The 27,772-nt window shown below is 40.7% G+C and overlaps 1 protein-coding gene across 1 annotated transcript; it reads left to right on the top strand.

Moving 5' to 3' along the window:
- The first annotated feature begins 7,520 nt into the window (after positions 1–7,520).
- LOC133619241 (uncharacterized) lies at positions 7,521–25,280 on the top strand. The gene is made up of 2 exons (XM_061980182.2): positions 7,521–7,836; positions 23,439–25,280. Exons 1-2 carry the CDS (start codon positions 7,731–7,733, stop codon positions 24,380–24,382), a joined length of 1,050 nt encoding a protein of 349 aa, XP_061836166.2. The 5' UTR covers positions 7,521–7,730; the 3' UTR covers positions 24,383–25,280.
- The last annotated feature ends 2,492 nt before the right edge of the window (positions 25,281–27,772 follow it).

Raw genomic sequence — 27,772 nt, 5'->3', positions numbered from 1 at the left:
AAGGAGTCAGGAAAAAATACAAATAAAAATACAATTCATTTTGATGTTTTTAGCAAAATATAGTAAAAATGTATTTATTTTTATTTTTATTTTTTATTAATAAATATATTTATTTTTAGGTAAGATACACATAATAATACAATTTATCTCTAGTCTGGATGATTTAGTTCTTGTCACCCTGTTGTCATGAAAAAAGGCTGTCCTCACTCAGGTCCGCATGGAGCTGGAGGGGGCGTGGCTTCCAGCTCCGGCTGAAAATCGGGAGATTTTCGGGAGAATATTTGTCCCGGGCGGTTTTCGGGAGAGGCGCTGAATTTCGGGAGTCTCCCGGAAAATTCGGGAGGGTTGGCAAGTATGCGTCAAGGAAAGAAAATAAAAGCAAATACAAATAGAGTATTACAAATTATTAATAAATAATGATAATAATAAACAATGTGATAAAATACAAAATTCAAAAAGACAAAAAAGGGCTAATAAAATCCCTTTATTTTTTTTCAATATGTTTGTTTTTAAAGATGGGTATTTTACAATTTATATTAAACAACCGGATTGCGAACGTATTTACTTTTGTCAGGACTTGGTCCTTGGGGTTTGTTTTCCCGGAAGGCAACGGAACGTTGGCGCGGGCAAGACGGGAATGTGAGTACATGATTTTATTCAACACTATCTAAAAAGAATAAACGAAAGGCGCGCACAATGGCGGAGGTACAAAACTTGGCTAATGAAAACAAAAGACTTGCACAAAGGCAAAAAACTATAAACATGAAACAAAAACGTACTTGGTGTCACACCGCGGTGAGGGAAGTCTTGTCTTGGTTTTTTCTGTCTTGTGATTTACATGTTTTATTTTGAAAAGCAACTCCTCTTGTTTCAGATCACGGGTCTTTCCTCTTGTGTCACCAGTCTGACGTCATTCCTGACCCTTGATTGTTTCCACCTGTTTCCCATTACCCTCATGTTCTATATAAGCCCATGCCTCCCCTTGTTCTGTGCCAGATTGTCTCGAGCTTTCCTGCCTGTCTTGCGTTCCATGTTCATGTTCATGTCTACGTCCTTGCTTCCAGAATATCCCACGCTGTAATTTTGAATTAACTTTTTCTCCTCCCTCAGAGCGACTTTTGTTATTCAACCTTTTTTCTACCGCAGTGGTGAGTTATAATTTTTCCCTAATGATTTGTCCTCAAAGTTTTTGAGTGATTTTTTGTTTACATTTATTAGAGTAGTAAGTTTTATAGTCTTTATTTTCTTCCTCCTGTTGGAGCGTTTTTTGTTAAAGTTTTTTGATAACAGATACGGTGCTAATTATAATTGTCCTTATTTTTGTATTTCTTCCTTTTGGAGTGATTTTCGGTTTTTCCCTTTTGGAACATTTTGTCTATCTATTTTTGTAATTTCATAGTATTTGAATTTACTCGGCTCTGGAGGCTTAAAGAGTTTTTCAAAATAAAAGCTTTATTTGGAATCACATCTCTGCATCTGAGTCCCTTCCTCCGTCCAAGCTTGACACTTGGCATGGGACTGTGAACATGGCATGAAGCAGAGTGATGATAACGGGTGATGTTGCCAGGCAGACTAACTGAAAACAATGGACTTAAATACTACAGACATGATTGACAACAGGTGTGTGAGACCGAACGTGAAAACAGGTGCAACTAATCGGTCGTCATGGTGACAAAACAAGAGTGCACAAATAGTCCAAAAACAAAACCGAACATAACTAAAACAAAACATGATCACACAGACATGACAACTTTCTATTTACCTTCGCTTTAGTTTTATTTTTCAATTTGTCGCACTTTTATTATTATTTTGATTTTGATTTAGCACATTTTTACTTGTGCACTAGCTTGTTCAGCTCATTCCTTGTTTACGTTCTTTGTTTTGTTTTTGTTTTTGTTTTTTGCTCTATGCTTTTTTAACCTGTAAAGCACTTTTGTTCAATGTAAAAGTTGTCGTAAATGTGCTATATAAATAAAGTTGACTTGACTTGACTACTTATAAATAGTCTTAATTTACACAAAATTACCAATCAACATCTTACACTTTAGTTTATCGGTTGTGTTTATGAATAATATTAATTTAACTTTAATATCTACAAACCATGATCAACTTTACTTTTAGGGGATTTTTTTTGTAACTAATTTTTAAAAATGGTCACACGTATTTCTATTTCCTAACTGGAATAATTAGCAGTCAGTAAATTTCAGATGCTTTTTTCCGTCAATCGCTTGAAATACCAAATGAGATGAAGATCATTATGTTCTGAAACTTAAAGGAATTAGGACATTTAGTTAAGCAGCTCCTCCAAATGTCATTGTTTTGGCCCTTTCAGGTGTTTTTGTTCAATATTTAATTGATGTTTGGGGGGGATTCAGCAGGTGGGGTCTCAGCTTGCCCGAAATAAGGCACACATATTTCCAAGCAAGTGTCCTTAAACTGCACTTTTTGGGGGGTATTTTGCCTATCATTCGCAATTTTTATGTAAGAAAAAAAAACGTATGTTTTTCTTTCTTTTTATGCATTCAAAACCTAAGTCAAGTATAGAAACATTTGAAGAATGGATCAAGGCTACTTACATGGACAATGGGCAAAGAATAATTTTCCTATGTGGTGACTTTAATATTGACTTATTGAACCCTAACAAGCAAAAGTCTATTGATGACTTCATTGATACAATGTACAGCATCAGTTTATATCCTAAAATCACAAAGCCAAGCAGAATTACAGGACACTGTGCCACGCTTATTGATAATATTTTTACCAATGATTTTGATAATAACACTACAAGTGGTCTACTTATAACCGATGTTAGTGATCATCTGCCAGTTTTTATAATATATGATGGAAACTACAAGAAGAATATGGAAGACAAAAGGACATTTCGAAGACTGTGCACAGAGAAGAGGATGATTGCTTTCAAAATTGAGCTACAAAAGCAAGATTGGGACAATGTGTACAATGAAAATGAGGTTGATGAAGCATATGAACATTTCTTAAACAAGTTCATAATACTTTATAACAAACATTGTCCATGGATACAACTCAGTAATAAGCAGAGAAAGAATAATCAACCATGGATGACAAAAGGATTAAAAAATGCTTGTAAGAAGAAGAATACACTATATAGGAAATTTATAGCACAAAGAACTACAGAGGCAGAAATTAAGTACAAAAAGTATAAAAACAAGTTAACATACATACTACGATTATGTAGAAAAGAATATTACAGTGAATTATTGGACAAGAACAAAACTAATATGAGAGCAACATGGGGCATCCTCAATAGCATTATTAAAAATGGCACTAAGAGGGACTACCCTCAATACTTCTTAGACGGAAATAAAAAAAATGACAACATAAAGGAAGTAGTTGAAAGCTTCAATAATTATTTTGTAAATATTGGACCAAAATTGGAAGAAAGGATTCCAGACCCAGTTTCAATTGAGGACTATAATGATACCATAGAGCGAAATCCCAACTCCATGTTCCTCAGTAATGTGACACAGGAGGAAATAGTTACAATCGTGAAAAAATGTAAATCCAAGACTTCAACTGATTGTAATGAAATTGATATGGAAACGATAAAAAAGGTTATTGAAGAGATTTCAGGACCATTAATGTATATTAGTAACCTATCATTTCAAACAGGTACATTTCCAAACAAAATGAAAATAGCTAAAGTTGCACCAATTTATAAGACTGGCGACAAACATCAATTTACAAACTATAGACCTGTTTCCTTACTTCCACAATTTTCTAAAATCATTGAAAAACTGTTCAATAACAGATTAGAGAGTTTCATAAATAAAAATAGAATACTCGAAGAAAATCAATATGGATACAGAGCTAATGTTTCAACTTCGATGGCTTTAATTGAAATTACAGAAGAAATTACCAATGCTATAGATAATAAAAAATGTGCGGCAGCAGTTTTTATGGATCTAACTAAAGCATTTGACACAATTAATCACAATATTTTAATCAAAAAACTAGAACGATATGGCATCAGAGGGTTAGTCTTAAACTGGATAAGAAGTTATCTAATGAACAGGAAACAATACGTGAAGGTAGGCGAACACACCTCTACAACGCTAAATATATCCTGTGGTGTACCTCAGGGATCAATACTAGGACCTAAATTATTCAATCTATATATAAATGACATTTGTAAAGTTACAAAAGATTTAAAGTTAGTATTATTTGCGGATGATACAACAGCGTTTTGTTCAGGAGAGAATACACAGAAGATACTACAAATAATAACAGAAGAAATGAACAAATTAAAAAGATGGTTTGACCAAAAACAGACTATCGTTGAATCTCAGTAAAACTAAAATAATGCTATTTGGTAACAGTAGAAGAGAAAGTCAAACACAAATACAAATAGACGGAATAGAAATTGAAAGAGTAAATGAAACCAAATTTCTAGGTATAATGATTGATGATAAATTGAACTGGAAATCTCACGTAAAAAATATACAACATAAAGTAGCAAGAAACACGTCAATAATGAATAAAGCAAAACATGTTCTAGACAAAAAATCACTTCATATTCTCTACTGCTCACTAGTGTTACCATATCTGAGTTATTGTGCAGAAATATGGGGAAATAATTACAAAAGTACACTTCATTCATTAACGGTGTTACAAAAAAGATCAGTTAGAATAATACATAATGTTGGATATAGAGAACACACAAATCCTTTATTTATTGAATCAAAGATTCTGAAATTCTACGACATAGTGAATTTGCAAACAGCTAAAATTATACACAAAGCAAACTATAACCTGCTACCCAAGAATATACAACAATTCTTCTCAAAAAAAGAGGAGAAATATAATCTTAGAGAGAAATGTAATTTAAAACATTTGTATGCACGTACAACACTTAAGACCTTCAGTATATCAGTATGTGGAATTAAATTATGGAATGGATTAAGCAAAGCAATCAAACAATGTACTAATATGATCCACTTCAAGAAACTCTTCAAACTTAAAGTGTTTACAAAGTACAAAGAAGAAGAACCATGATAAACATTCTGAATTTATTTAACTCATCCATTCTTTCATTCTTTCACTCACAAAATAATCTTACTTATCTCAACATATGAAATGTAACTTACTTCACCAATTATTATTTATTTACTTATTTTATTGTGATTACTTATGGAGTATATTGTGAATAAATTGAGAACAGGAAGTGAACAAAAGTTTTAGCAACTGTCATGTAAAAGAAAAGGGGTAGGATTAAATAAGCTTTGCTTCTTCCTACTCCTTTTCGAACATGTTGAAAAGAGAAACTGGAGATTGTGATGTATCATGTTGTATACTTGCATGTTCGAAATAAACTCAAAACTCAAACTCAAAAAAAAAAAAACAGTAAATAAATGCCATCAAAAGTCTGCTCACAATGGAGCTCTATTCTGCCCAATAAGTGAAGTGAATCATATTTATATAGCGCTTTTCTCTAGAGACTCAAAGAGCTTTACATAGTGCGATACATCTTTAAACCAGTGTGTGGCACTATAGAAGCAGGTGTGTAAAGTGTCTTGCCCAGGGACACAACGGCAGTGACTAGGATGGCGGAAGAGGGGATCAAACCTGGAACCGATAAGTTGCTGGCACGGCCGCTCTACCAACCGCTGCCGCCCATAAATAAAATAAAGCACTTAAAAACACCTCCATTAAGGTTTTATATGCATGATGTAAATATATATGTAATGTAGTAACATTTATTATAACATTTAATATTTACATATTTTGATCATTTTGAGCTTAAAATGATCATGTAATTTGGAATGTATTTTGGAATTAGTCAGTCCTCCCTCTCACGTCTGCAGTTGCTCCAAAATGCAGCTGCCCGACTTTCAACTAACAGAAGAAAAAGAGAGCACATTACTCCTGTTTTAGCCTCCCTCCACTGGCTGCCTGTGTCTTTGAGAGTCCATTTTAAAGGGGAACATTATCACAATTTCAGAAGGGTTAAAACCATTAAAAATCAGTTCCAAGTGGCTTATTTTATTTTTCGAAGTTTTTTTCAAAATTTTACCCATCACGCAATATCTCTAAAAAAAAGCTTCAAAGTGCCTGATTTTAACCATCGTTATATACACCCGTCCATTTTCCTGTGACGTCACATAGTGAAGCCAACACAAACAAACATGGCGGATAAAACAGCAAGCTATAGCGACATTAGCTCGGATTCAGACTCGGATTTCAGCGGCTTAAGCGATTCAACAGATTACGCATGTATTGAAATGGATGGTTGTAGTGTGGAGGCAGGTAGCGAAAACGAAATTATCTCGCCTGGAAAAGGGTGGAATGTCATCTCCAGGTTGGGGAGGAGACCCTGCCCCAAGTGGAGGAGTTCAAGTACCTAGGAGTCTTGTTCACGAGTGGGGGAACAGTGGATCGTGAGATCGACAGGTGGATCGGTGCGGCGTCTTCAGTAATGCGGACGCTGTATCGATCCGTTGTGGTGAAGAAGGAGCTGAGCCGGAAGGCAAAGCTCTCAATTTACCGGTCAATCTACGTTCTCATCCTCACCTATGGTCATGAGCTTTGGGTTATTACCGAAAGGACAAGATCACGGGTACAAGCGGCCGAAATGAGTTTCCTCCGCCGGATTGCGGGTCTCTCCCTTAGAGATAGGGTGAGAAGCTCTGTCATCCGGGCGGAGCTCAAAGTAAAGCCGCTGCTCCTCCACATGGAGAGGAGTCAGATGAGGTTGTTCGGGCATCTGGTCAGGATGCCACCCGAACGCCTCCCTAGGGAGGTGTTTAGGGCATGTCCAACCGGTAGGAGGCCACGGGGAAGACCCAGGACACGTTGGGAAGACTATGTCTCCCGGCTGGCCTGGGAACGCCTCGGGATCTGGACGAAGTGGCTGGGGAGAGGAAAGTCTGGGCTTCCCTGCTTAGGCTGCTGCCCCCGCGACCCGCCCTCGGATAAGCGGAAGAAGATGGATGGATGGATGGAAAATAAAAAAAAATAAAAAATGGTTTGAATGTTTGATAATATATTCAATTTATTTCTATTTAAAAATGGTTTGAATGTTTGATAATATATTTTTGCATAACTAGACAATATTTAGGTTAACAATTTGCGATAACATGGCGTACACATATTTTATTTCTACCAAAATAGAAAGAAAGAATACATTTAGTAAGAAAGGTTACAGTACTTTATTGATACATATTATTATTTTCGTACCATCCATCCATCCATTTCCTACCGCTTGTCCCTTTCGGGGGTGCTGGAGCCTATCTCAGCTGTATCTGGGCGGTAGGCGGGGTAAACCCTGGACAAGTCGCCACCTCATCACAGACATTTTCGTAAAAAGACGGATTTGTGACACCAAATCCTTTGACTTGACCCAAATGAGAAAAGGCAATTTCCGTCCATTCTTATTAAGGTAAGGGTAAGCGTCGACATTTGTAAATTGTAGTTGTCGACCAATTGAGGTTATCACTATATAGTATACATTTATTTTGAAAAATAATGTCGGAAATGGGAGTGGCTTTCTTTTGGCGCATGGGCAAACGGATCGGGCAGCTCCAAGACCTTCATGGCGGACTGAACGGCTTCGGCTTTCCGGAGAAGTTTCGATTTACCATCAAACAGCGATATAGATTCTCAAACATTCGTCTTTTCTAAAGTCCAAGATAAACATTTTTTAGTTGGGAGCGATGGAGTGTTATGTGAAATGATGATTAAGGACGTGATAGAAGATGGACGACTACTGCTATGCTAAGATGGCGACGTCATGTAAAAGAGAAACTGAAAGAGAATCAACTTCCAGCAAATCACCAACGGAGATAAAGTCGAAAGATGAAGGTGAGTGAGTTGACGTTTCGTCATTTTAAAGTTACTTCAAGCCCTGGAATGAGTGTTGATGAGAAATTAGCCGATTTGAATGTAAAGAAAGAGCCGCCATGATTGTTAGCTTGAAGAAGGCAGTGGAGTTCACATCAGAGGAGATGAAAGAATGCAAAAGTCAAATGAAGAAAGTGGAAGAGCAAAACAAGCGCTTGTGTAAAGAAAAGAATGATGTGAAAGAAGAGATGTTGGGGAAGATTAAGAGATGTGCAGTGTGTGAAGAGAATCAATCAATCAATCAATGTTTATTTATATAGCCCTAAATCACAAGTGTCTCAAAGGGCTGCACAAGCCACAACAACATCCTCGGTACAGAGCCCACATAAGGGCAAGGAAAACTCACCCCAGTGGGACGTCGATGTGAATGACTATGAGAAACCTTGGAGAGGACCGCACATGTGGGTAACCCCCCCCCCCAGGGGAGACCGAATGCAATGGATGTCGAGTGGGTCTAACATAATATTGTGAGAGTCCAGTCCATAGTGGATCCAACAAAACAGTAAGAGTCCAGTCCATAGTGGGGTCAGCAGGAAACCATCCCGAGCGGGAACGGGTCAGCAGCGCAGAGATGTTCCCAACCGATGCACAGGCGAGCGGTCCACCCCGGGTCCCGACTCTGGACAGCCAGCACTTCATCCATGGCCACCGGACCTGTGTGTCTCCCCCTCCACAAGGGATAGGGGGGAGTAGAGGAGAAAAGAAAAGAAACGGCAGATCAACTGGTCTAAAAAAGGGGGGCTATTTAAAGGCTAGAGTATACAAATGAGTTTTAAGATGGGACTTAAATGCTTCTACTGAGGTAGCATCTCTAACTGTTACCGGGAGAGCATTCCATAGTACTGGAGCCCGAATAGAAAACGCTCTATAGCCCGCAGACTTTTTTTGGGGTTCTGGGAATCACTAATAAGCCGGAGTTCTTGGAACCCAGATTTCTTGCCGGGACATATGGTACAATACAATCGGCAAGATAGGCTGGAGCTAGACCATCCATCCATCCATCCATCCATCTTCTTCCGCTTATCCGAGGTCGGGTCACGGGGGCAGCAGCCTAAGCAGGGAAGCCCAGACTTCCCTCTCCCCAGCCACTTCGTCCAGCTCCTCCCGGGGGATCCCGAGGCGTTTCCAGGACAGCCGGGAGACTGGAGCTAGACCGTGTAGTATTTTATACGTAAGTAGTAAAACCTTAAAGTCGCATCTTAAGTGCACAGGAAGCCAGTGCAGGTGAGCCAGTATAGGCGTAATATGATCAAACTTTCTTGTTCTTGTCAAAAGTCTAGCAGCCGCATTTTGTACCAATTGTAATCTTTCAATGTTAGACATAGGGAGACCCGAAAATAATATGTTATAGTATTGGAGACGAGACGTAACGAACGCATGAATAATGATCTCAGTGTCGCTAGTGGATAAAATAGAACGAATTTTAGCGATATTACAGAGATGAAAGAAGGCCGTTTTAGTAACACTCTTAATGTGTGACTCAAAGGAGAGAGTTGGGTGGAAGATAATACCCAGATTCTTTGCCGAGTCACCTTGTGTAATTGTTTGGTTGTCAAATGTTAAGGTGGTATTATTAAATAAATGTTGGTGTTTAGCAGGACTGATAATCAGCATTTCCGTTTTCTTGGCGTTGAGTTGCAAAAAGTTAGCGGACATCCATTGTTTAATTTCATTAAGACACGCCTCCAGCTGACTACAATCCGGCGTGTTGGTCAGCTTTAGGGGCATGTAGAGTTGGGTGTCATCAGCATAACAATGAAAGCTAACACCGTATTTGCGTATGATGTCGCCTAGCGGCAGCATGTAAATACTAAGGAGTGCAGGGCCAAGAACCGAACCCTGGGGGACTGCGCACGTTACTTTAACATACCGTATTTTCCGCACTATTAGCCGCACCTAAAAACCACAAATTTACTCAAAAGCTGACAGTGCGGCTTATAACCCGGTGCGCTTTATATATGGATTAATATTAAGATTCATTTTCATAAAGTTTAGGTCTCGCAACTACGGTAAACAGCCGCCATCTTTTTTCCCCGTAGAAGAGGAAGTGCTTCTTCTTCTACGGCAAGCAACCGCCAAGGTAAGCACCCGCCCCCATAGAAGAGGAAGCGCTTCTTCTTCTACTGTAAGCAACCACCCGCCCCCGTAGAAGAAGAAGAAGCGCGCGGATATTACGTTTCATTTCCTTTGTGTGTTTACATCTGTAAAGACCACAAAATGGCTCCTACTAAGCGACAGGTTTCCGGTTCATGAAAAGACGCAATCTCTCCATCCACACACGGACTACTATTTCACAGCAACTGTAAAGACTTTCAAGAAAAGCTGGCTACTTTCCGTGCATATTGTAAAAACAAGATAGCTGAAAAAAAGATCCGGCCAGAGAACATTATCAACATGGACGAGGTTCCCCTGACTTTTGATATTCCTGTGAACCGCACTGTGGATACAACGGGAGCACGTACGGTGAATATTCGCACCACAGGGAATGAGAAGTCATCCTTCACTGTGGTTCTAGCTTGCCATGCTAATGGCTAGAAACTTCCACCCATGGGGATATTCAAAAGGAAGACCTTGCCAAAAGAGACCTTTCCAGCCGGCGTCATCATAAAAGCTAACTCGAAGGGATGGATGGATGAAGAAAAGATGAGCGAGTGGTTAAGGGAAGTTTACGCGAAGAGGCCGGGTGGCTTTTTTCACGCAGCTCCGTCCATGTTGATATACAACTCCATGCGCGCCCACATCACGCTGGTTTTTAATATATTATTAAAGTTTGACTGACCTATCTGACTGTTTTTTTGAAATTCCCTTTAGCGCAGTTAGATGCGGCTTATAACACGGGGCGGCTTATAGGTGGACAAAGTTTTGAAATATGCCGTTCATTGAAGGCGCGGCTTATAACCCAGGGCGGCTTATGGTGCGGAAAATACGGTAGTCCGAGGTCACATTGTTATGGGAGACTCACTGCATCCTGTCAGTAAGATAAGAGTTAAACCACGACAAAGCTAAGTCTGACATACCAATACATGTTTTGATACGCTCTAATAAAATTTTATGATCGACGGTATCGAAAGCAGCGCTAAGATCAAGAAGCAGCAACGTAGATGACTGGACCACATGTCTACATCAACGTGCAGAGGATTGGAGGTAATAAAGAACAAGTATAATTTAATTTCTGTCAACTTTTGATTATTGGGAAGTTCTCCACATGTGTCACAACTCATAAGGTCAAAGTTCCCCCAAAAAATGGAAATTATTTGCATGTTATATATAATGCTACACATATGTTGCAATATATTGAAAAAATGTAATACTTATTAAGACAAAAATCTAATGGTATGATTGTATATTGTAAGAACATCCTGCTTGCTGGACCAAGACCTTCAGTATATCAGTATGTGGAATTAAATGATGGAATGGATTAAGCAAAGCAATCAAACAATGTACTAATATGATCCACTTCAAGAAACTCTTCAAACTTAAAGTGTTTACAAAGTACAAAGACGAAGAACCACGATAAACATTCTGGATTTATTTCATCCATCCATCCGTTCATTTTCAAAATAATCTTACTCACCTCACCATATGAAATGTAACTTACTTCACTGAGTAGTATTTATTTATTTATATTGTGATTACTTATGGAGTATATTGTGAATAAACTGAGAACAGGCAGTGAAAAATAGTTTTAGCAACTGTTATGTAAAAGAAAAGGGGTATGATTAAATAAGCTCTGCTTCTTCCTGCTCCCTTTCGAACATGATGAAAAGAGAAACTGGAAATTGTGATGTAACATGTTGTATCGCATCATAATTATCCCATCAAAACTCCCTAAAATGGATTAACTCGCTGGAACTCGCTGGAATAAAAAAGACAATATAACATACATCCATAAACGTGGATGCATGTGAAAAAGTGCAATATATTTATCTGTACAGTAACCTATTTATTTATTTATATATGCACCTTATTGCTTTTTTATCCTGCACTACCATGAGCTTATGTAACGAAATTCCGTTCTTATCTGTGCTGTAAAGTTCAAATTTGAATGACAATAAAAAGGAAGTCTAAGTCTAAGTATGTATGCTTGCATGTTCAAAATAAACTCAATTTCAGATGTCTGCATCAACGTGCAGAGGTAATAAAGAACAAGAATAATAGGATTACTGTCAACTTTGGATTGGGAAGTTCTCCATGAGTGTCACAGCTCATTAAGTAAACAAAGTTACGAAAGTAAATTACATTTTTGGGGTTAGATCATAGCCAATGTCTGCAAAAATCGAATTGACATAGACAGTGGTCTTCCAAGCGATGTGTTCAAAAACGAATAAAAAAATAAAGAATTCTGTGTAAGAAATAATGTAAAACCAAGGAAGTTTTTTCCAGACAGCCAAAAATATGAACACAAAACACATCATCATAGTTACACATGAATACAACAATGTAGTGCCTCAACTAAAGGGCTCAATTGGTTTTATGACAGAGCTCATCATTCAAAATACTCGCATCACAAATCAGTCCCTTCAGTTAAAATGAAATCAAATCAATTTCTACTGGCTTTGGCCGTCTCAAAGCAGCACAGTTTGAACATGCATCATGCCTTGAAAAACCAACTTTCAGATAAGAAATATTGTATAAATACAATTAGGGATGTCCCGATCCGATATTTGCCAAAAAATGCGTATCGGCAAGACATGGGAAAATGCCGATCCAGATCCAGTTTTTAAAAAAAGCTCCGGTCCGTGTTTCCAACGCATGATTTAAATAATACATTCCACTTTTCTGCAGCTCCCTAATTTCCGTTTCGCATTTTCCAGCACACCTTCAACACATCCACAGGTCTGTGGATTCTCACAGAGTTGCTTTTAGCTGCTAGCATTACACGACAGGCTCTTCTCACTCTTTCCTGTGTCTCCCTCTCACAGACAGCGAGCGCACCTTCTTACACACGTCACATACTGTCACGTCACACGTCACATACTGTCACGTCACACGTCACATACTGTCACGTCACACGTCACATACTGTCACGTCATACGTCACATACTGTCGCGTCATACGTCACATACTGTCACGTCACACGTCACATACTGTCACGTCATACGTGACATACTGTCGCGTCATACGTCACATACTGTCACGTCATACGTCACATACGTATACGCCCTCCCCGAGCAGAGAGGTAGCAGCATGGCTAACGTTAGCTGTGATGCTAGCGCAGCCGCTAAGGTGCGCGCCTGTGCAATTGCGCACGGCAATTCTATGCCACGCACAAAAGCAAATAAAAAAAATAAGCGCATAACAATTTTCGACACACGGACACGACAGAGAAAACATTTTTCGTCATCATTGTTCAAATATTGTAACGTCTGCCGAGACGCTTATCTCCGTTCGGTGCCACACGCCCACACCATCAAAATGCAGAGGCAAACATTTCTAGATCAACACCGTACGAAAAAAATAATGATTTTTTTAGTTGTGATTTCCTTCTCTGCATGAAAGTTTAAAAGTAACATATATTAATGCAGTATGAAGAAGAATGTTTTAACGTAGACACATAGAATCATCATACTGCTGTGATTATATGCATCAAGTGTTCATTCAAGGCTAAGGCAAAATATCCACATATATATGGTGTATCGTGACATGGCCTAAATATATCGCAATTTTTAAAAAAGGCCATATCCCCCAGCCCTAGTTCAATGATGCCATTCTGTTTGTCATGTATAATTTTGTCTATTTTGTGTTTATCCTTGAATAAACAGGTCAGTTTCTTGTTACCAACCATTGTGTATTATTCAAACTCCCCTAATTCAGCTGGCTAGTTGTTATCAAGAGTACTAAAACCCTTTTCAACATGATTCTGACAACTAAGTAGGCTAAATAACTTTAAACTTTAATACATGCTCGGATAGGCCAGTATCGGTCAGTATCGGTATCGGATCGGAAGTGCAAAAACAATATCGGTATCGGATCGGAAGTGCAAAAACAATATCGGTATCGGATCGGAAGTGCAAAAACCTGGATCGGGACATCCCTAAATACAATAGAATGTACCACAAACAACAACGTAGTTTTAGGAAACAATATAGCAATATTGTGCAGCATATACTTGGACCACTGTAGGGTTTCCTTCTCCGTTGTGTTGCAATAGGAACTCAATTCTTCTTTATGTTGCACACAGACCTCTTTGAGTAGCGGACCGTAGAGGTGAGAGTTGACAGCAACCGGCACGTACAGTACAGGCCAAAAGTTTGGACACACCTTCTCCTCATTCAATGACTTTTCTTTGTTTTCATGACTATTTACATTGTAGATTGTCACATCAGAACTATGAATGAACACATGTGGAGTTATGTACTTAAAGGGGAACATTATCACCAGACCTATGTAAGCGTCAATATATACCTTGATGTTGCAGAAAAAAGACCATATATTTTTTTAACCGATTTCCGAACTCTAAATGGGTGAATTTTGGCGAATTAAACACCTTTCTAATATTCGCTCCGGGAGCGATGACGTCACAACGTGACGTCGCATCGGGAAGCAATCCGCCATTTTCTCAAACACCGAGTCAAATCAGCTCTGTTATTTTCCGTTTTTTCGACTGTTTTCCGTACCTTGGAGACATCATGCCTCGTCGGTGTGTTGTCGGAGGGTGTAACAACACGAACAGGGACGGATTCAAGTTGCACCAGTGGCCCAAAGATGCCAAAGTGGCAAGAAATTGGACGTTGGTTCCGCACACTTTACCGACGAAAGCTATGCTACGACAGAGATGGCAAGAATGTGTGGATTTCCTGCGACACTCAAAGCAGATGCATTTCCAACCATAAAGTCAAAGAAATCTGCCGCCAGACCCCCATTGAATCTGCCGGAGTGTGTGAGCAATTCAGGGACAAAGGACCTCGGTAGCAGGGCAAGCAATGGCGGCAGTTTGTTCCCGCAGACGAGCGAGCTAAACCCCCTGGATGTCTTGGCTCACACCGTCCCAAAGATGATCAAGAGAAGAATATTGACCCTAGCTTCCCTGGCCTGCTGACATGAGGGTATGTCTACAGAATATATTAATTGATGAAAATTGGGCTGTCTGCACTCTCAAAGTGCATGTTGTTGCCAAATGTATTTCATATGCTGTAAACCTAGTTCATAGTTGTTAGTTTCCTTTAATGCCAAACAAACACATACCAATCGTTGGTTAGAAGGCGATCGCCGAATTCGTCCTCGCTTTCTCCCGTGTCGCTGGCTGTCGTGTCGTTTTCGTCGGTTTCGCTTGCATACGGTTCAAACCGATATGGCTCAATAGCTTCAGTTTCTTCTTCAATTTCGTTTTCGCTACCTGCCTCCACACTACAACCATCCGTTTCAATACATTCGTAATCTGTTGAATCGCTTAAGCCGCTGAAATCCGAGTCTGAATCCGAGCTAATGTCGCTATAGCTTGCTGTTCTTTCCGCCATGTTTGTTTGTGTTGGCTTCACTATGTGACGTCACAGGAAAATGGACGGGTGTGTATATAACGATGGTTAAAATCAGGCACTTTGAAGCTTTTTTTAGGGATATTGCGTGATGGGTAAAATTTTGAAAAAAACTTCGAAAAATATAATAAGCCACTGGGAACTGATTTTTAATGGTTTTAACCCTTCTGAAATTGTGATAATGTTCCCCTTTAACAAAAAAAAGGTGAAATAACTGAAAACATATTTTATATTCTAGTTTCTTCAAAATAGCCACCCTTTGCTCTTATTACTGCTTTGCACACTCTTGGCATTCTCTCCATGAGCTTCAAGCACACCTGTGAAGTGAAAGCTATTTCAGGTGACTACCTCTTGAAGCTCATCGAGACAATGCCAAGAGTGTGCGGAAAATTAATCAGAGCAAAGGGTGGCTATTTTGAAGAAACTAGAATATAAAACATGTTTTCAGTTATTTCACCTTTTTTTGTTAAGTACATAACTCCACATGTGTTCATTCATAGTTGTGATGTGACAATCTACAATGTAAATAGTCGTGAAAATAAAGAAAACACATTGAATGGGAAGGTGTGTCCAAACTTTTGGCCTGTACTGTATGTGTGCGTAAGACCCAGTAAGCAAGATTCACTGTCACTCATCCCGTTTGAGTAAAAGAGGAAAGAACAAGGTAAAAAACATGTCAGCCAGAACTCTAAAGCGGAGTTCTCTTCGAAGTGGTGCCAACTGACAGTACTGCGGTCAGGCGATAGTTGCCAAGCGGCCAAGTCTGGTACACAGCAGGACATGTTTTTTTGGGTTTGGTTTTCTCATTCGGTGGTTGTCGTTCTTCTCCCTGGTTGAAGGGTGGGTTTGTGTCCATCTTTCAAAATAACACTTTTTTTTTAGAGCTGTAAAGAAAATGAAAGATGTCCCAGTCAACATCCGATTGTTTTGGCCTTCGGGGCCGACCCGCTTTCTAGTCCCCATCTAATACTTTGACGATCGATTCTAGAAGTGAAAATGCAAATAAAGTAAACTAGAGATGTCCGATAATGGCTTTTTTGCCGATATTCCGATATTGTCCAACTCTTAATTACCGATTCCGATATCAACCGATACCGATATATACAGTGGTGGAATTAACACATTATTGTCATGTCTGTGTAATCATGTTTTGTTTTAGTCATGTTTTGTTTAGTTATTGGACTCTTTAGTTTCTGGCTTTTCACTCCCTTGTCTTGTTTCCATGATTACCCATTAGTTTCACCTGTTCCACGTTTGGACTCATTGTGCACTCTTGTTTGTCACCATAGCAACCCATTAGTTTTCACCTGTCACGTCACGCACCTGTTTCACGTTTTGAGTCACGCACCTGTTTTCGTTAATCATGTCTGTAGTATTTAAGTTCATTGTTTTCAGTTTGTCTTTCTGGTGACATCCCACAATTATGCTCTGCACATTTCTGACACTTGTTTTCATGTCCATCGTTCATGCTGCTCCTTTTAGTCCATGCCAACTAAGTTTTGTTTATTAATGCTATAGTCTTTTGGTTTCATAGTTTATTCTCCGCCACTGTGCGCGCTTTTCGTTTGTACTTTATTTTGATATATTAAATAAATCATGTATTTACATTCCCGTCTCGCCCGAGCCAACTTTCCGTTGCATTCCGGAAAAGCAAACACCCAGGACCAAGTCATGACAATTATTATGCCTAATTTTGTTGTGATACCCCGCTGGATGCATGAAACAATGTAACAAGGTTTTCCAAAATAAATCAACTCAATTTATGGAAAAAAATGCCAACATGGCACTGCCATATTTATTATTGAAGTCACAAAGTGCATTTTTTTTAAAAACATGCCTCAAAACAGCAGCTTGGAATTTGGGACATGCTCTCCTTGAGACCCACTACAACTATGGGAAATACTATACTTTGACTTTCACAAAGTGCATTATTTTTTTTAACATGCCTCAAAACAGCAGTTTGGAATTTGGGACATGCTCTCCCTAAGAGAGCATGAGGAGGTAGAGGTGGGTGGGGTTGAAGTGGGGGGGGTAGGGAGTAGCGGGAGTTGTATATTGTAGCATCCCGGAAGAGTTAGTGCTGCAAGGGGTTCTGGGTATTTGTTCTGTTGTGTTTATGTTGTGTTACGGTGCGGATGTTCTCCCGAAATGTGTTTGTCATTCTTGTTTGGTGTGGGTTCACAGTGTGGCGCATATTTGTAACAGTGTTAAAGTTGTTTATACGGCCACCCTCAGTGTGACCTGTATGGCTGTTGACCAAGTATGCCTTGCATACACTTGTGTGTGTGAAAAGCCGTAGATATTATGTGATTGGGCCGGCACGCAAAGGCAGTGCCTTTAAAGTTTATTGGCGCTTTGTACTTCTCCCTACGTCCGTGTACACAGCTGCGTTTTAAAAAGTCATACATTTTACTTTTTGAAACCGACACCGATAATTTCCGATATCACATTTTAAAGCATTTATCGTCCGATAATATAGGAAGTCCCATATTATCGGTCATCTCTAAAGTAAACACAATAAGACATTTATATAAAGTTTGTTTTATTAAATTTAGAAATCTATGGTATTGTTGTAAATCAGAAGACATATGAAATGTGTGGTATTGCATGCTACATATTTATTTTAACTAAATTAAAGCAAACACTATTGGCTCTTTTTTTAATCATGTAGGTTTTGCCCTCAACACCTTCCTGTATCCAGAGTAGGGATGTCCCGATCCGATATTTGCCAAAAATTGCGTATCGGCAAGGCATGGGAAAATGCCGATCCAGATCCAGTTTAAAAAAAACTCCGGTCCGTGTTTTCCAAAGCACCAATTTAAATAATGCATTCCACTTTTCTGCTGCTCCCTAATTTCCGTTCCGCATTTTCCAGCACATCTTCAACACATCCACAGGTCTGTGGATTCTCATGCAGTTGCTTTTAGCTGCTGGCATTACACGGCAGGCTCTTCTCACTCTTTCCTGTGTCTCCCTCTCACAGACAGCAAGTGCACCTTCTTACACACGTCACATACTGTCACGTCATACGTCACATACTGTCACGACATACGTCACATACTGTCACGTCATACGTCACATACGTATACGTCCTCCCCGAGCAGAGAGGTAGCAGCATGGCTAACGTTAGCTGTGGTGCTAGCGCAGCCGTGTGACCAACGCTCCCTCTAAGGTGCTCGCCTGTGCAATTGCAAACTGCTCAAGCGTCCTCTGCGCATAGCAATTATATGCCACGCACAAAATCTAATAAAAAAATAAGCGCATAACAATTTTCAACACACGGACACGACAGAGAAAACAGTTTTCGTCATCATTGTTCAAATATTGTAACGTCTGTCGAGACGCTTATCTCCATTCGGTGCCACACGTCCAGACCATCAAAATGCAGAGGCAAAAATTTCCACATCAACACCGTATGAAAAAATTAGTGATTTTTTTAGTTGTGATTTCCTTCTCTGCATGAAAGTTTAAAAGTAGCATATATTAATGCAGTATGAAGAAGAATGTTTTAATGTAGACATGCAAGCCTTGAAAGAACATTTTGAAAATCAAGACTACATTTCCTGCAAATGGGTGCATTTCTACCCTATATTTTAACTTTAGATTTATTCTCATATCAAACTCTTTTGGCTGTCTTTTTGACACTTACATCCGGCGCCCCCCTCCACACCCTGGATTATAAATAATGTAAATAATTCAATGTGATTATCTTGTGTGATGACTGTATTATGATGATAGTATATATCTGATAGTATATATCTGTATCATGAATCAATTTTATGTTTTCCGGGGGCTTCTATGCCCCCTGGTAGGGTCTCCCAAGGCAAACTGGTCCTAGGTGAGGGATCAGACAAAGAGCAGCTCGAAGACCTCTATGAAGAACACGAACAAGGAACCCAGATTTCCCTCGCCCGGACGCGGGTCACCGGGGCCCTCCTCTGGAGCCAGGCCCGGAGGTGTGGCACGATGGCGAGCGCCTGGTGGCCGGGCCTGTCCCCATGGGGCCCGGCCGGGCACAGCCCGAAGAGGCAACGTGGGTCCCCCCTCCAATGGGCTCACCACCCATAGCAGGGGTCATAGAGGTCGGGTGCGATGTGAGCTGGGCGGAAGCCGAAGGCAGGGCACTTGGCGGTCCGATCCTCGGCTACAGAAGCTAGCTCTTGGGACGTGGAACGTCACCTCGCTGGGGGGGAAGGAGCCTGAGCTAGTGCGTGAGGTGGAGAAGTTCCGGCTAGATATAGTCGGACTCACTTCGACGCACAGCAAGGGCTCTGGAACCAGTTCTCTTGACAGGGGCTGGACTCTCTTCCACTCTGGCGTTGCCAGCAATGAGAGGCGACGGGCTGGGGTGGCAATTCTTGTTTCCCCTCGGCTCAAAGCCTGCACGTTGGAGTTCAACCCGGTGGACGAGAGGGTAGCCTCCCTCCGCCTTCGGGTGGGGGGACGGGTCCTGACTGTTGTTTGCGCTTACGCGCCCAACGGCAGTTCAGATTACCCACCCTTTTTGGATTCACTCGAGGGAGTACTGGAGAGTGCTCCCCCGGGTGATTCCCTCGTTCTACTGGGGGACTTCAACGCTCATGTTGGCAACGACAGTGAAACCTGGAGAGGCGTGATTGGGAAGAATGGCCGCCCGGATCTGAACCCGAGTGGTGTTTTGTTATTGGACTTTTGTGCTCGTCACGGATTGTCAATAACAAACACCATGTTCAAACATAAGGGTGTCCATATGTGCACTTGGCACCAGGACACCCTAGGCCGCAGTTCCATGATCGACTTTGTAGTTGTGTCATCGGATTTGCGGCCTCATGTTTTGGACACTCGGGTGAAGAGAGGGGCGGAGCTTTCTACCGATCACCACCTGGTGGTGAGTTGGCTGCGATGGTGGGGGAGGATGCCGGACAGACCTGGCAGGCCCAAACGCATTGTGAGGGTTTGCTGGGAACGTCTAGCAGAGTCTCCTGTCAGAGAGAGTTTCAATTCCCACCTCCGGAAGAACTTTGAACATGTCACGAGGGAGGCGCTGGACATTGAGTCCGAGTGGACGATGTTCCGTACCTCTGTTGTCGGGGCGGCCGATTGGAGCTGTGGCCGCAGGGTAGTTGGTGCCTGTCGTGGCGGTAATCCTAGAACCCGTTGGTGGACACCGGCGGTGAGGGATGCCGTCAAGCTGAAGAAGGAGTCCTATCGGGTTCTTTTGGCTCATGGGACTCCTGACGCAGCAGACAGGTACCGACAGGCCAAGCGGTGTGCGGCTTCAGCGGTCGCGGAGGCAAAAACTCGGACATGGGAGGAGTTCGGTGAGGCCATGGAAAAAGACTTCCGGACGGCTTCGAAGCAATTCTGGACCACCATCCGCCGCCTCAGGAAGGGGAAGCAGTGCAGTGTCAACACCGTGTATGGTGGGGATGGTGCTCTGTTGACCTCGACTGCGGATGTTGTGGATCGGTGGAGAGAATACTTCGAAGACCTCCTCAATCCTACCAGCACGTCTTCCTATGAGGAAGCAGGGCCTGGGGAATCTGTGGTGGGCTCTCCTATTTCTGGGGCTGAGGTTGCCGAGGTAGTTAAAAAGCTCCTCGGTGGCAAGGCCCCGGGGGTGGATGAGATCCGCCCGGAGTTCCTTAAGGCTCTGGATGTTGTGGGGCTGTCTTGGTTGACAAGACTCTGCAACATCGCGTGGACATCGGGGGCGGTACCTCTGGATTGGCAGACCGGGGTGGTGGTTCCTCTCTTTAAGAAGGGGAACCGGAGGGTGTGTTCCAACTATCGTGGGATCACACTCCTCAGCCTTCCCGGTAAGGTCTATTCAGGTGTACTGGAGAGGAGGCTACGCCGGATAGTCGAACCTCGGATTCAGGAGGAACAGTGTGGTTTTCGTCCTGGTCGTGGAACTGTGGACCAGCTCTATACTCTCGGCAGGGTCCTTGAGGGTGCATGGGAGTTTGCCCAACCAGTCTACATGTGCTTTGTGGACTTGGAGAAGGCATTCGACCGTGTACCCCGGGAAGTCCTGTGGGGAGTGCTCAGAGAGTATGGGGTAACGGACTGTCTTATTGTGGCGGTTCGCTCCCTGTATAATCGGTGTCAGAGCTTGGTCCGCATTGCCGGCAGTAAGTCGGACACGTTTCCAGTGAGGGTTGGACTCCGCCAGGGCTGCCCTTTGTCACCCATTCTGTTCATAACCTTTATGGACAGAATTTCTAGGCGCAGTCAGGGCGTTGAGGGTATCTGGTTTGGTGGCTGCAGGATTAGGTCTCTGCTTTTTGCAGATGATGTGGTCCTGATGGCTTCATCTGGCCAAGATCTTCAGCTCTCACTGGATCGGTTCGCAGCCGAGTGTGAAGCGACTGGGATGAGAATCAGCACCTCCAAATCCGAGTCCATGGTTCTCGCCCGGAAAAGGGTGGAGTGCCATCTCCGGGTTGGGGAGGAGATCTTGCCCCAAGTGGAGGAGTTCAAGTACCTCGGAGTCTTGTTCACGAGTGAGGGAAGAGTGGATCGTGAGATCGACAGGCGGATCGGTGCGGCATCTTCAGTAATGCGGACGCTGTATCGATCCGTTGTGGTGAAGAAGGAGCTGAGCCAGAAGGCAAAGCTCTCGATTTACCGGTCGATCTACGTTCCCATCCTCACCTATGGTCATGAGCTTTGGGTCATGACCGAAAGGACAAGATCACGGGTACAAGCGGCCGAAATGAGTTTCCTCCGCCGGGTGGCGGGGCTCTCCCTTAGAGATAGGGTGAGAAGCTCTGCCATCCGGGGGGAGCTCAAAGTAAAGCCGCTGCTCCTCCATATCGAGAGGAGCCAGATGAGGTGGTTCGGGCATCTGGTCAGGATGCCACCCGAACGCCTCCCTCGGGAGGTGTTTCGGGCACGTCCGACCGGTAGGAGGCCACGGGGAAGACCCAGGACACGTTGGGAAGACTATGTCTCCCGGCTGGCCTGGGAACGCCTCGGGATCCACCGGGAGGAGCTGGACGAAGTGGCTGGGGAGAGGGAAGTCTGGGCTTCCCTGCTTAGGCTGCTGCCCCCGCGACCCGACCTCGGATAAGCGGAAGAAGATGGATGGATGGATGGATGGATGGATGAATCAATTTAAGTGGACCCCGACTTAAACAAGTTGAAAAACTCGGGTGTTACCATTTAGTGGTCAATTGTACGGAATATGTACTTCAGTGTGCAACCTACTAATAAAAGTCTCAATCAATCAATCAAAACACATAGAATCATCATACTGCTGTGATTATCTGCATCAAGTGTTCATTCAAGGCTAAGGCAAAATATCGAGATATATATTGTGTATCGCAATATGGCCTTAAAATATCGCAATATTAAAAAAAGGCCATATCGCCCAATGATGCCATTTCTGTTTGTCATGTATAATTTTGTCTATTTTGTGTTTATCCTTGAATAAACAGGTCAGTTTCTTCTTACCAACCATTGTGTATTATTCAAACTCCCCTAATTCAGCTGGCTAGTTGTTATCAAGAGTACTAAAACCCTTTTCAACATGATTCTGACAACTAAGTAGGCTAAATAACTTTAAACTTTAATACATGCTCGGATAGGCCAGTATCGGTCAGTATCGGTATCGGATCGGAAATGCAAAAACAATATCGGTATCGGATCGGAAGTGCAAAAACCTGGATGGGGACATCCCTAATCCAGAGACTTACTGCCATAACAAAAACGACTCAAAACATATTTTTTTAATTATAAGAATATATAAAAAAATCTATCCATCTACTTTAGTATCGTTTATACACTGATACCATGCTCTCCACAGTGAATATAAATATTGTATACATTGTCTATAAAATTGCTATAACTATACCTCTGCATAACATTGTAAGCTTATTAACATTGAAGGAAACAACACACTGGTCTTTCCTCGTCTCCCACCGTGGTTACAGTGAAGCCAAGTGCTCCCTACGCTTCGTCATATTCTGGTACGGCAAAAAAAAAGCATGTTCCCCGATGTCAAACGCACCCCCGCTGGCATTGTACCACTCCCCCATGGTGGCGCCGCCCCACTATTTTAGAAAGGCTGCCGTAATGTAACACTCACGTGTTTGTGTTTCTCAGCTGTCCAGCAGCTGATTGGTCATCCAGAAGAACCTCCGCCTCAGCTACATGGGGTGAACTTTACTTTGAAGCAGGAAGCTTCACAGCCCCCGCACATTAAAGAAGAAGAGGAGGAACTCTGGATAACTCAGGAGGGAGACCTTATAAAGGAAGAGGGGGAACTCTGGATCACTCAGAAGGGAGACTGTCTTTTAGGGTCGGAGGAAGCTGATCTTACCAAGTTGCCACTGACTGTTGTCTCTGTGAAGACTGAAGACGATGAAAAGAAACCACAAGTAGACAACCTCTTAGCTCCACTATCAGATAGTGAGGCTGAAGAAGAGGTTGACGAACCTTTGAGCAGCGATACAGACTGTGAAGACGATATGTGGACTCACTCTGAGAACAAACACTCTGACTGCTCTAAAAAGAAGACCGCTAGAACATGTTTGACCTGCTCAGTTTGTGGCAAAATATGTGCTAAAAAGAGACGTTTGACTGAACACATGAGAACGCACACAGGTGAAAAACCATTTAATTGTTCAGTTTGCGGTAAAAGCTTTTCTCAAAAGAGCAGTTTGACGCAACACATTAGAACACACACAGGTGAAAAACCATTTAATTGTTCAGTTTGTGGGAAAAGCTTCTATCTACAAAAACCTTTGACTGTACACATGAGGACGCATACAGGAGAGAGACCGTTTAATTGTTCTCTTTGTTGTAAAACCTTCTCTCAAAGGGGCCATTTGGCTGGACACATGAGAACCCACACTGGAGAAAAACCATTTAACTGTTCAGTTTGCGGTAAAAGCTTTTCTCAAAAGAACAATTTGATTGTACACATGAGATTACATACAGGAGAAAGACCATTTCGTTGCTCAGTTTGTAACGAAAGCTTCCTTAACAGACGCGGTTTGACTCGACACATAATGAAACATAAGGCAGAAAAAACACAATGTTTGTGAAACATACTAAGAAGACCGATTTAGTAAGACACATGACAAATCACACTAGAGAAAAAATATATGTACGACTGCGAATAGACAACCAAACTATCTGTAAAGTAGTTGCCCACGTTACATGTTTTGTGTGTATACATGGTAGCGAGATTGTGTATAGCGTTGATATCAAGCACCAATGAATATTTAGATCTGGTCTCCACGATTTAAAATAATTTGATGTATTCTTTGAGGAAAATTTGAACCTCAGTACACAGGCAGCACTTTAAACAACATCAGGTGGAATTTAGATGATAAACCGCTCACTGCTGGATTTTAGTGCTGCTTTTGCACATTTGACTAAATAGCATTATTACCTGCATTGTTAGCAGCCTCATTCTTGCATGTTAGTCCTTCACAATAAATCAAAGAAGTGTAATGTCACGTGTGAGAAGTCAGCTAAAAAGTGATGATTTGCTGTGTGTATGATGCCAGATTCCCTCATGAGTTAGTGATGCTAAGAACAGCAGTAACACAGACAGATACATTCTCATTATTGTTATTTTTCATCATGTACTTTGTTTTTTACCAAACGTTGGGCAACTAAAGCTCAGAGGGTGTAATATTCATCGGAGAAAGTGTTAACCTTTTTTATGTGACGTAGCTCAAGAAGATAAAACAGGATAATTTTAAATATAATAAGAGAAAATGAGGGGTGAGGCAGTGTAGATAATATAAGTGTACAAAAGTATATAATGTAAATACTCGGATTGTAGAAATATATTTTTTTGCAGTTTACAGCTCACACAAAGAGGAAGATGCAATATCTGTGATAAAAACATTCGGCAGCAACACAAGCAGTCTATTTGGGATTAAATTACAATCTGTTGTATTATGTAAAAACGAATATGATGTGTGCCAATGTGTAAAATAAACATTAAAAGTTGTTAAATAAACAGTATTTGTCATGTCTTTTAACTGGTGTGTGTGTGTGTGTGTGTGTGTGTGTGTGTGTGTGTGTGTGTGTGTGTGTGTGTGTATATATATATATATATACAAATGTGTATATGTTTATATATATATATATGTGTGTGTGTATTTATATATATGTATATATATATATGTATATATGAATATATATGTACATATGTATATATATGTACTGTATATGTGTGTATATATTTGTTTATATATATATATATATATATATGTATATATATATATATATGTGTATATATATGTCTATATGTGTTTGTGTGCGAATGTGTATATATATACAAATGCGTATATATGTATATAAATGTGTATATGTTTATATGTATATATATATATATATATGTATCTGTGTCTGTGTGTGTGTGTATATATATTTTTTTTATATATGTACATATATTTATATATGTATGTGTGTACATATATTTATATATGTACATATATTTGTCCATCCATCCATTTTCTACCGCTTATTCCCTTTTTGGGGTCCCGGGGCGTATATATGTATATATATATTTAGGTGTACATATATATATATATATATTCATTTGTATCAATGTATATGTCTATATGCACTGTATATGTGTGTATATATGTATCTACATGTATACAAGTGTGTGTATATATATATTTATATGTATACACATACAGGCTGTATATGAATATAAATGTGTATATGTATGTATGTATGTATGTATGTATATATGTATGTATATGTGTCGGTGTGCGTATGTGTATATATATATACATATATGTAGATAAATGTTTATATGTGTGTGTGTGTGTGTGTGTGTGTGTGTATATATATATGTGTGTGTGTGTGTGTATGTATATATGTATATATAGGAATGTGTGTATATATGTACACACACACACATATATATATATATATATATATATATATATATATATGTGTGTGTGTGTGTGTGTGTGTGTGTGTGTGTGTGTGTGTGTGTGTGTATGTATATATGTATATATATGAATGTCAGTGTTTCCCACACATTCATTTATTTGTGGCGGCCCGCCACGAAAGAATTACGTCCGCCACAAATGGATTTTTCGGCTTTTGACTCGCTCGACCGCTCATAAAAGCAATGGGACTGTCTGTGAATTTTGCTTGTAGTTACACCTCCGGTGCAGTAGGTGGCGGTAGCCTACTATGCATTGTAACTCCGCCAATAGCACCTAATTCACCTGGTGGGCCAGAAGAAGAAGAAGAAGAAGAGGGACGGACGGGATCAAAATATTCGCCGGCTACTTTTCATAATGATGGCGCTTCCTACGTTTCTACCTCAAACGTCCAAAAGCTGCTGAAAGCCTTGATCCAGGATGCCATGGGGGAAAAAACTTAAATGGTGCCTTTTGGCGACAGTTAGCAGCTTGGTGGCTCATAGCCGGCTAGCTAACGCTTGCTAGCGTGGTAGCATTGCTTCATTTTTACAGGTGTTATAGGTAGATAGTAGTGATGGGTCCGGCAACACCGATGCGAAACCCTGTGTCGGTGCGCGTACCGCTTTTAGAAAGTCACGTGACCGATCATGAGCTGTTTTGGTCACGTGACCGATACGCAAACTGTGTCGCACTGACGCCTCCTCTGTACCCTGTGAGCGGGTCTTTTCTACAGCCGGAGAAATAATAACTAAGAAGAGAAAGCGTCTAAAATTGAATACGTTGGAAAAACTGTTTTTTTTTAAAAATAAAAATGTGTAAAAATAAATAAATAATAATTTCCAGGTCCACAAGCATTCTCATTCACAACACGTTCTCTTAGATTTCCATGTTATGATACATGTTCACATTATTTATTGACTGTATCTAAAAAAGACAAAAAATATATTTTTATTTAAATGAAGTTATGAAATAATCCTAAATGAAATACAATGACTTGGTTTATATTATTGTATATACTAGGTCAGTGGTTCTCAACCTTTTTTCAGCAATGTACCCCCTGTGAATTTTTTTAAATTCAAGTACCCCCTAATCAGAGCAAAGCATTTTTGGTTGAAAAAAAAAAGATGAAGTAAAATACAGCACTATGTCATCAGTTTCTGATTTATTAAATTGTATAACAGTGCAAAATATTGCTAATTTGTAGTGGTCTTTCTTGAACTATTTGGGAAAAAAAGATATAAAAATAGCTAAAAACTTGTTGAAAAATAAACAAGTGATTCAATTATAAATAAAGATTTCTACACCTAGAAGTAATAATCAACTTAAAGTGCCCTCTTTGGGGATTGTATTAGAGATCCATCTGGATTCATGAACTTAATTCTAAACATTTCTTCACAAAAAAAAAAAAAAATCTTTAACATCAATATTTATGGAACATGTCCACAAAAAATCTAGCTGTCAACACTGAATATTGCATTGTTGCATTTCTTTTCACAGTTCTTTTTGACAGACATTTTAGTGACAAACCTGAGC

This window comes from Nerophis lumbriciformis, linkage group LG20 (genome assembly GCF_033978685.3).
Source record: "Nerophis lumbriciformis linkage group LG20, RoL_Nlum_v2.1, whole genome shotgun sequence".
Lineage (NCBI taxonomy): Eukaryota > Metazoa > Chordata > Actinopteri > Syngnathiformes > Syngnathidae > Nerophis > Nerophis lumbriciformis.
Note: the sequence above shows the minus strand (reverse complement) of the source record. Positions and strands in the feature narration are given on the sequence as shown.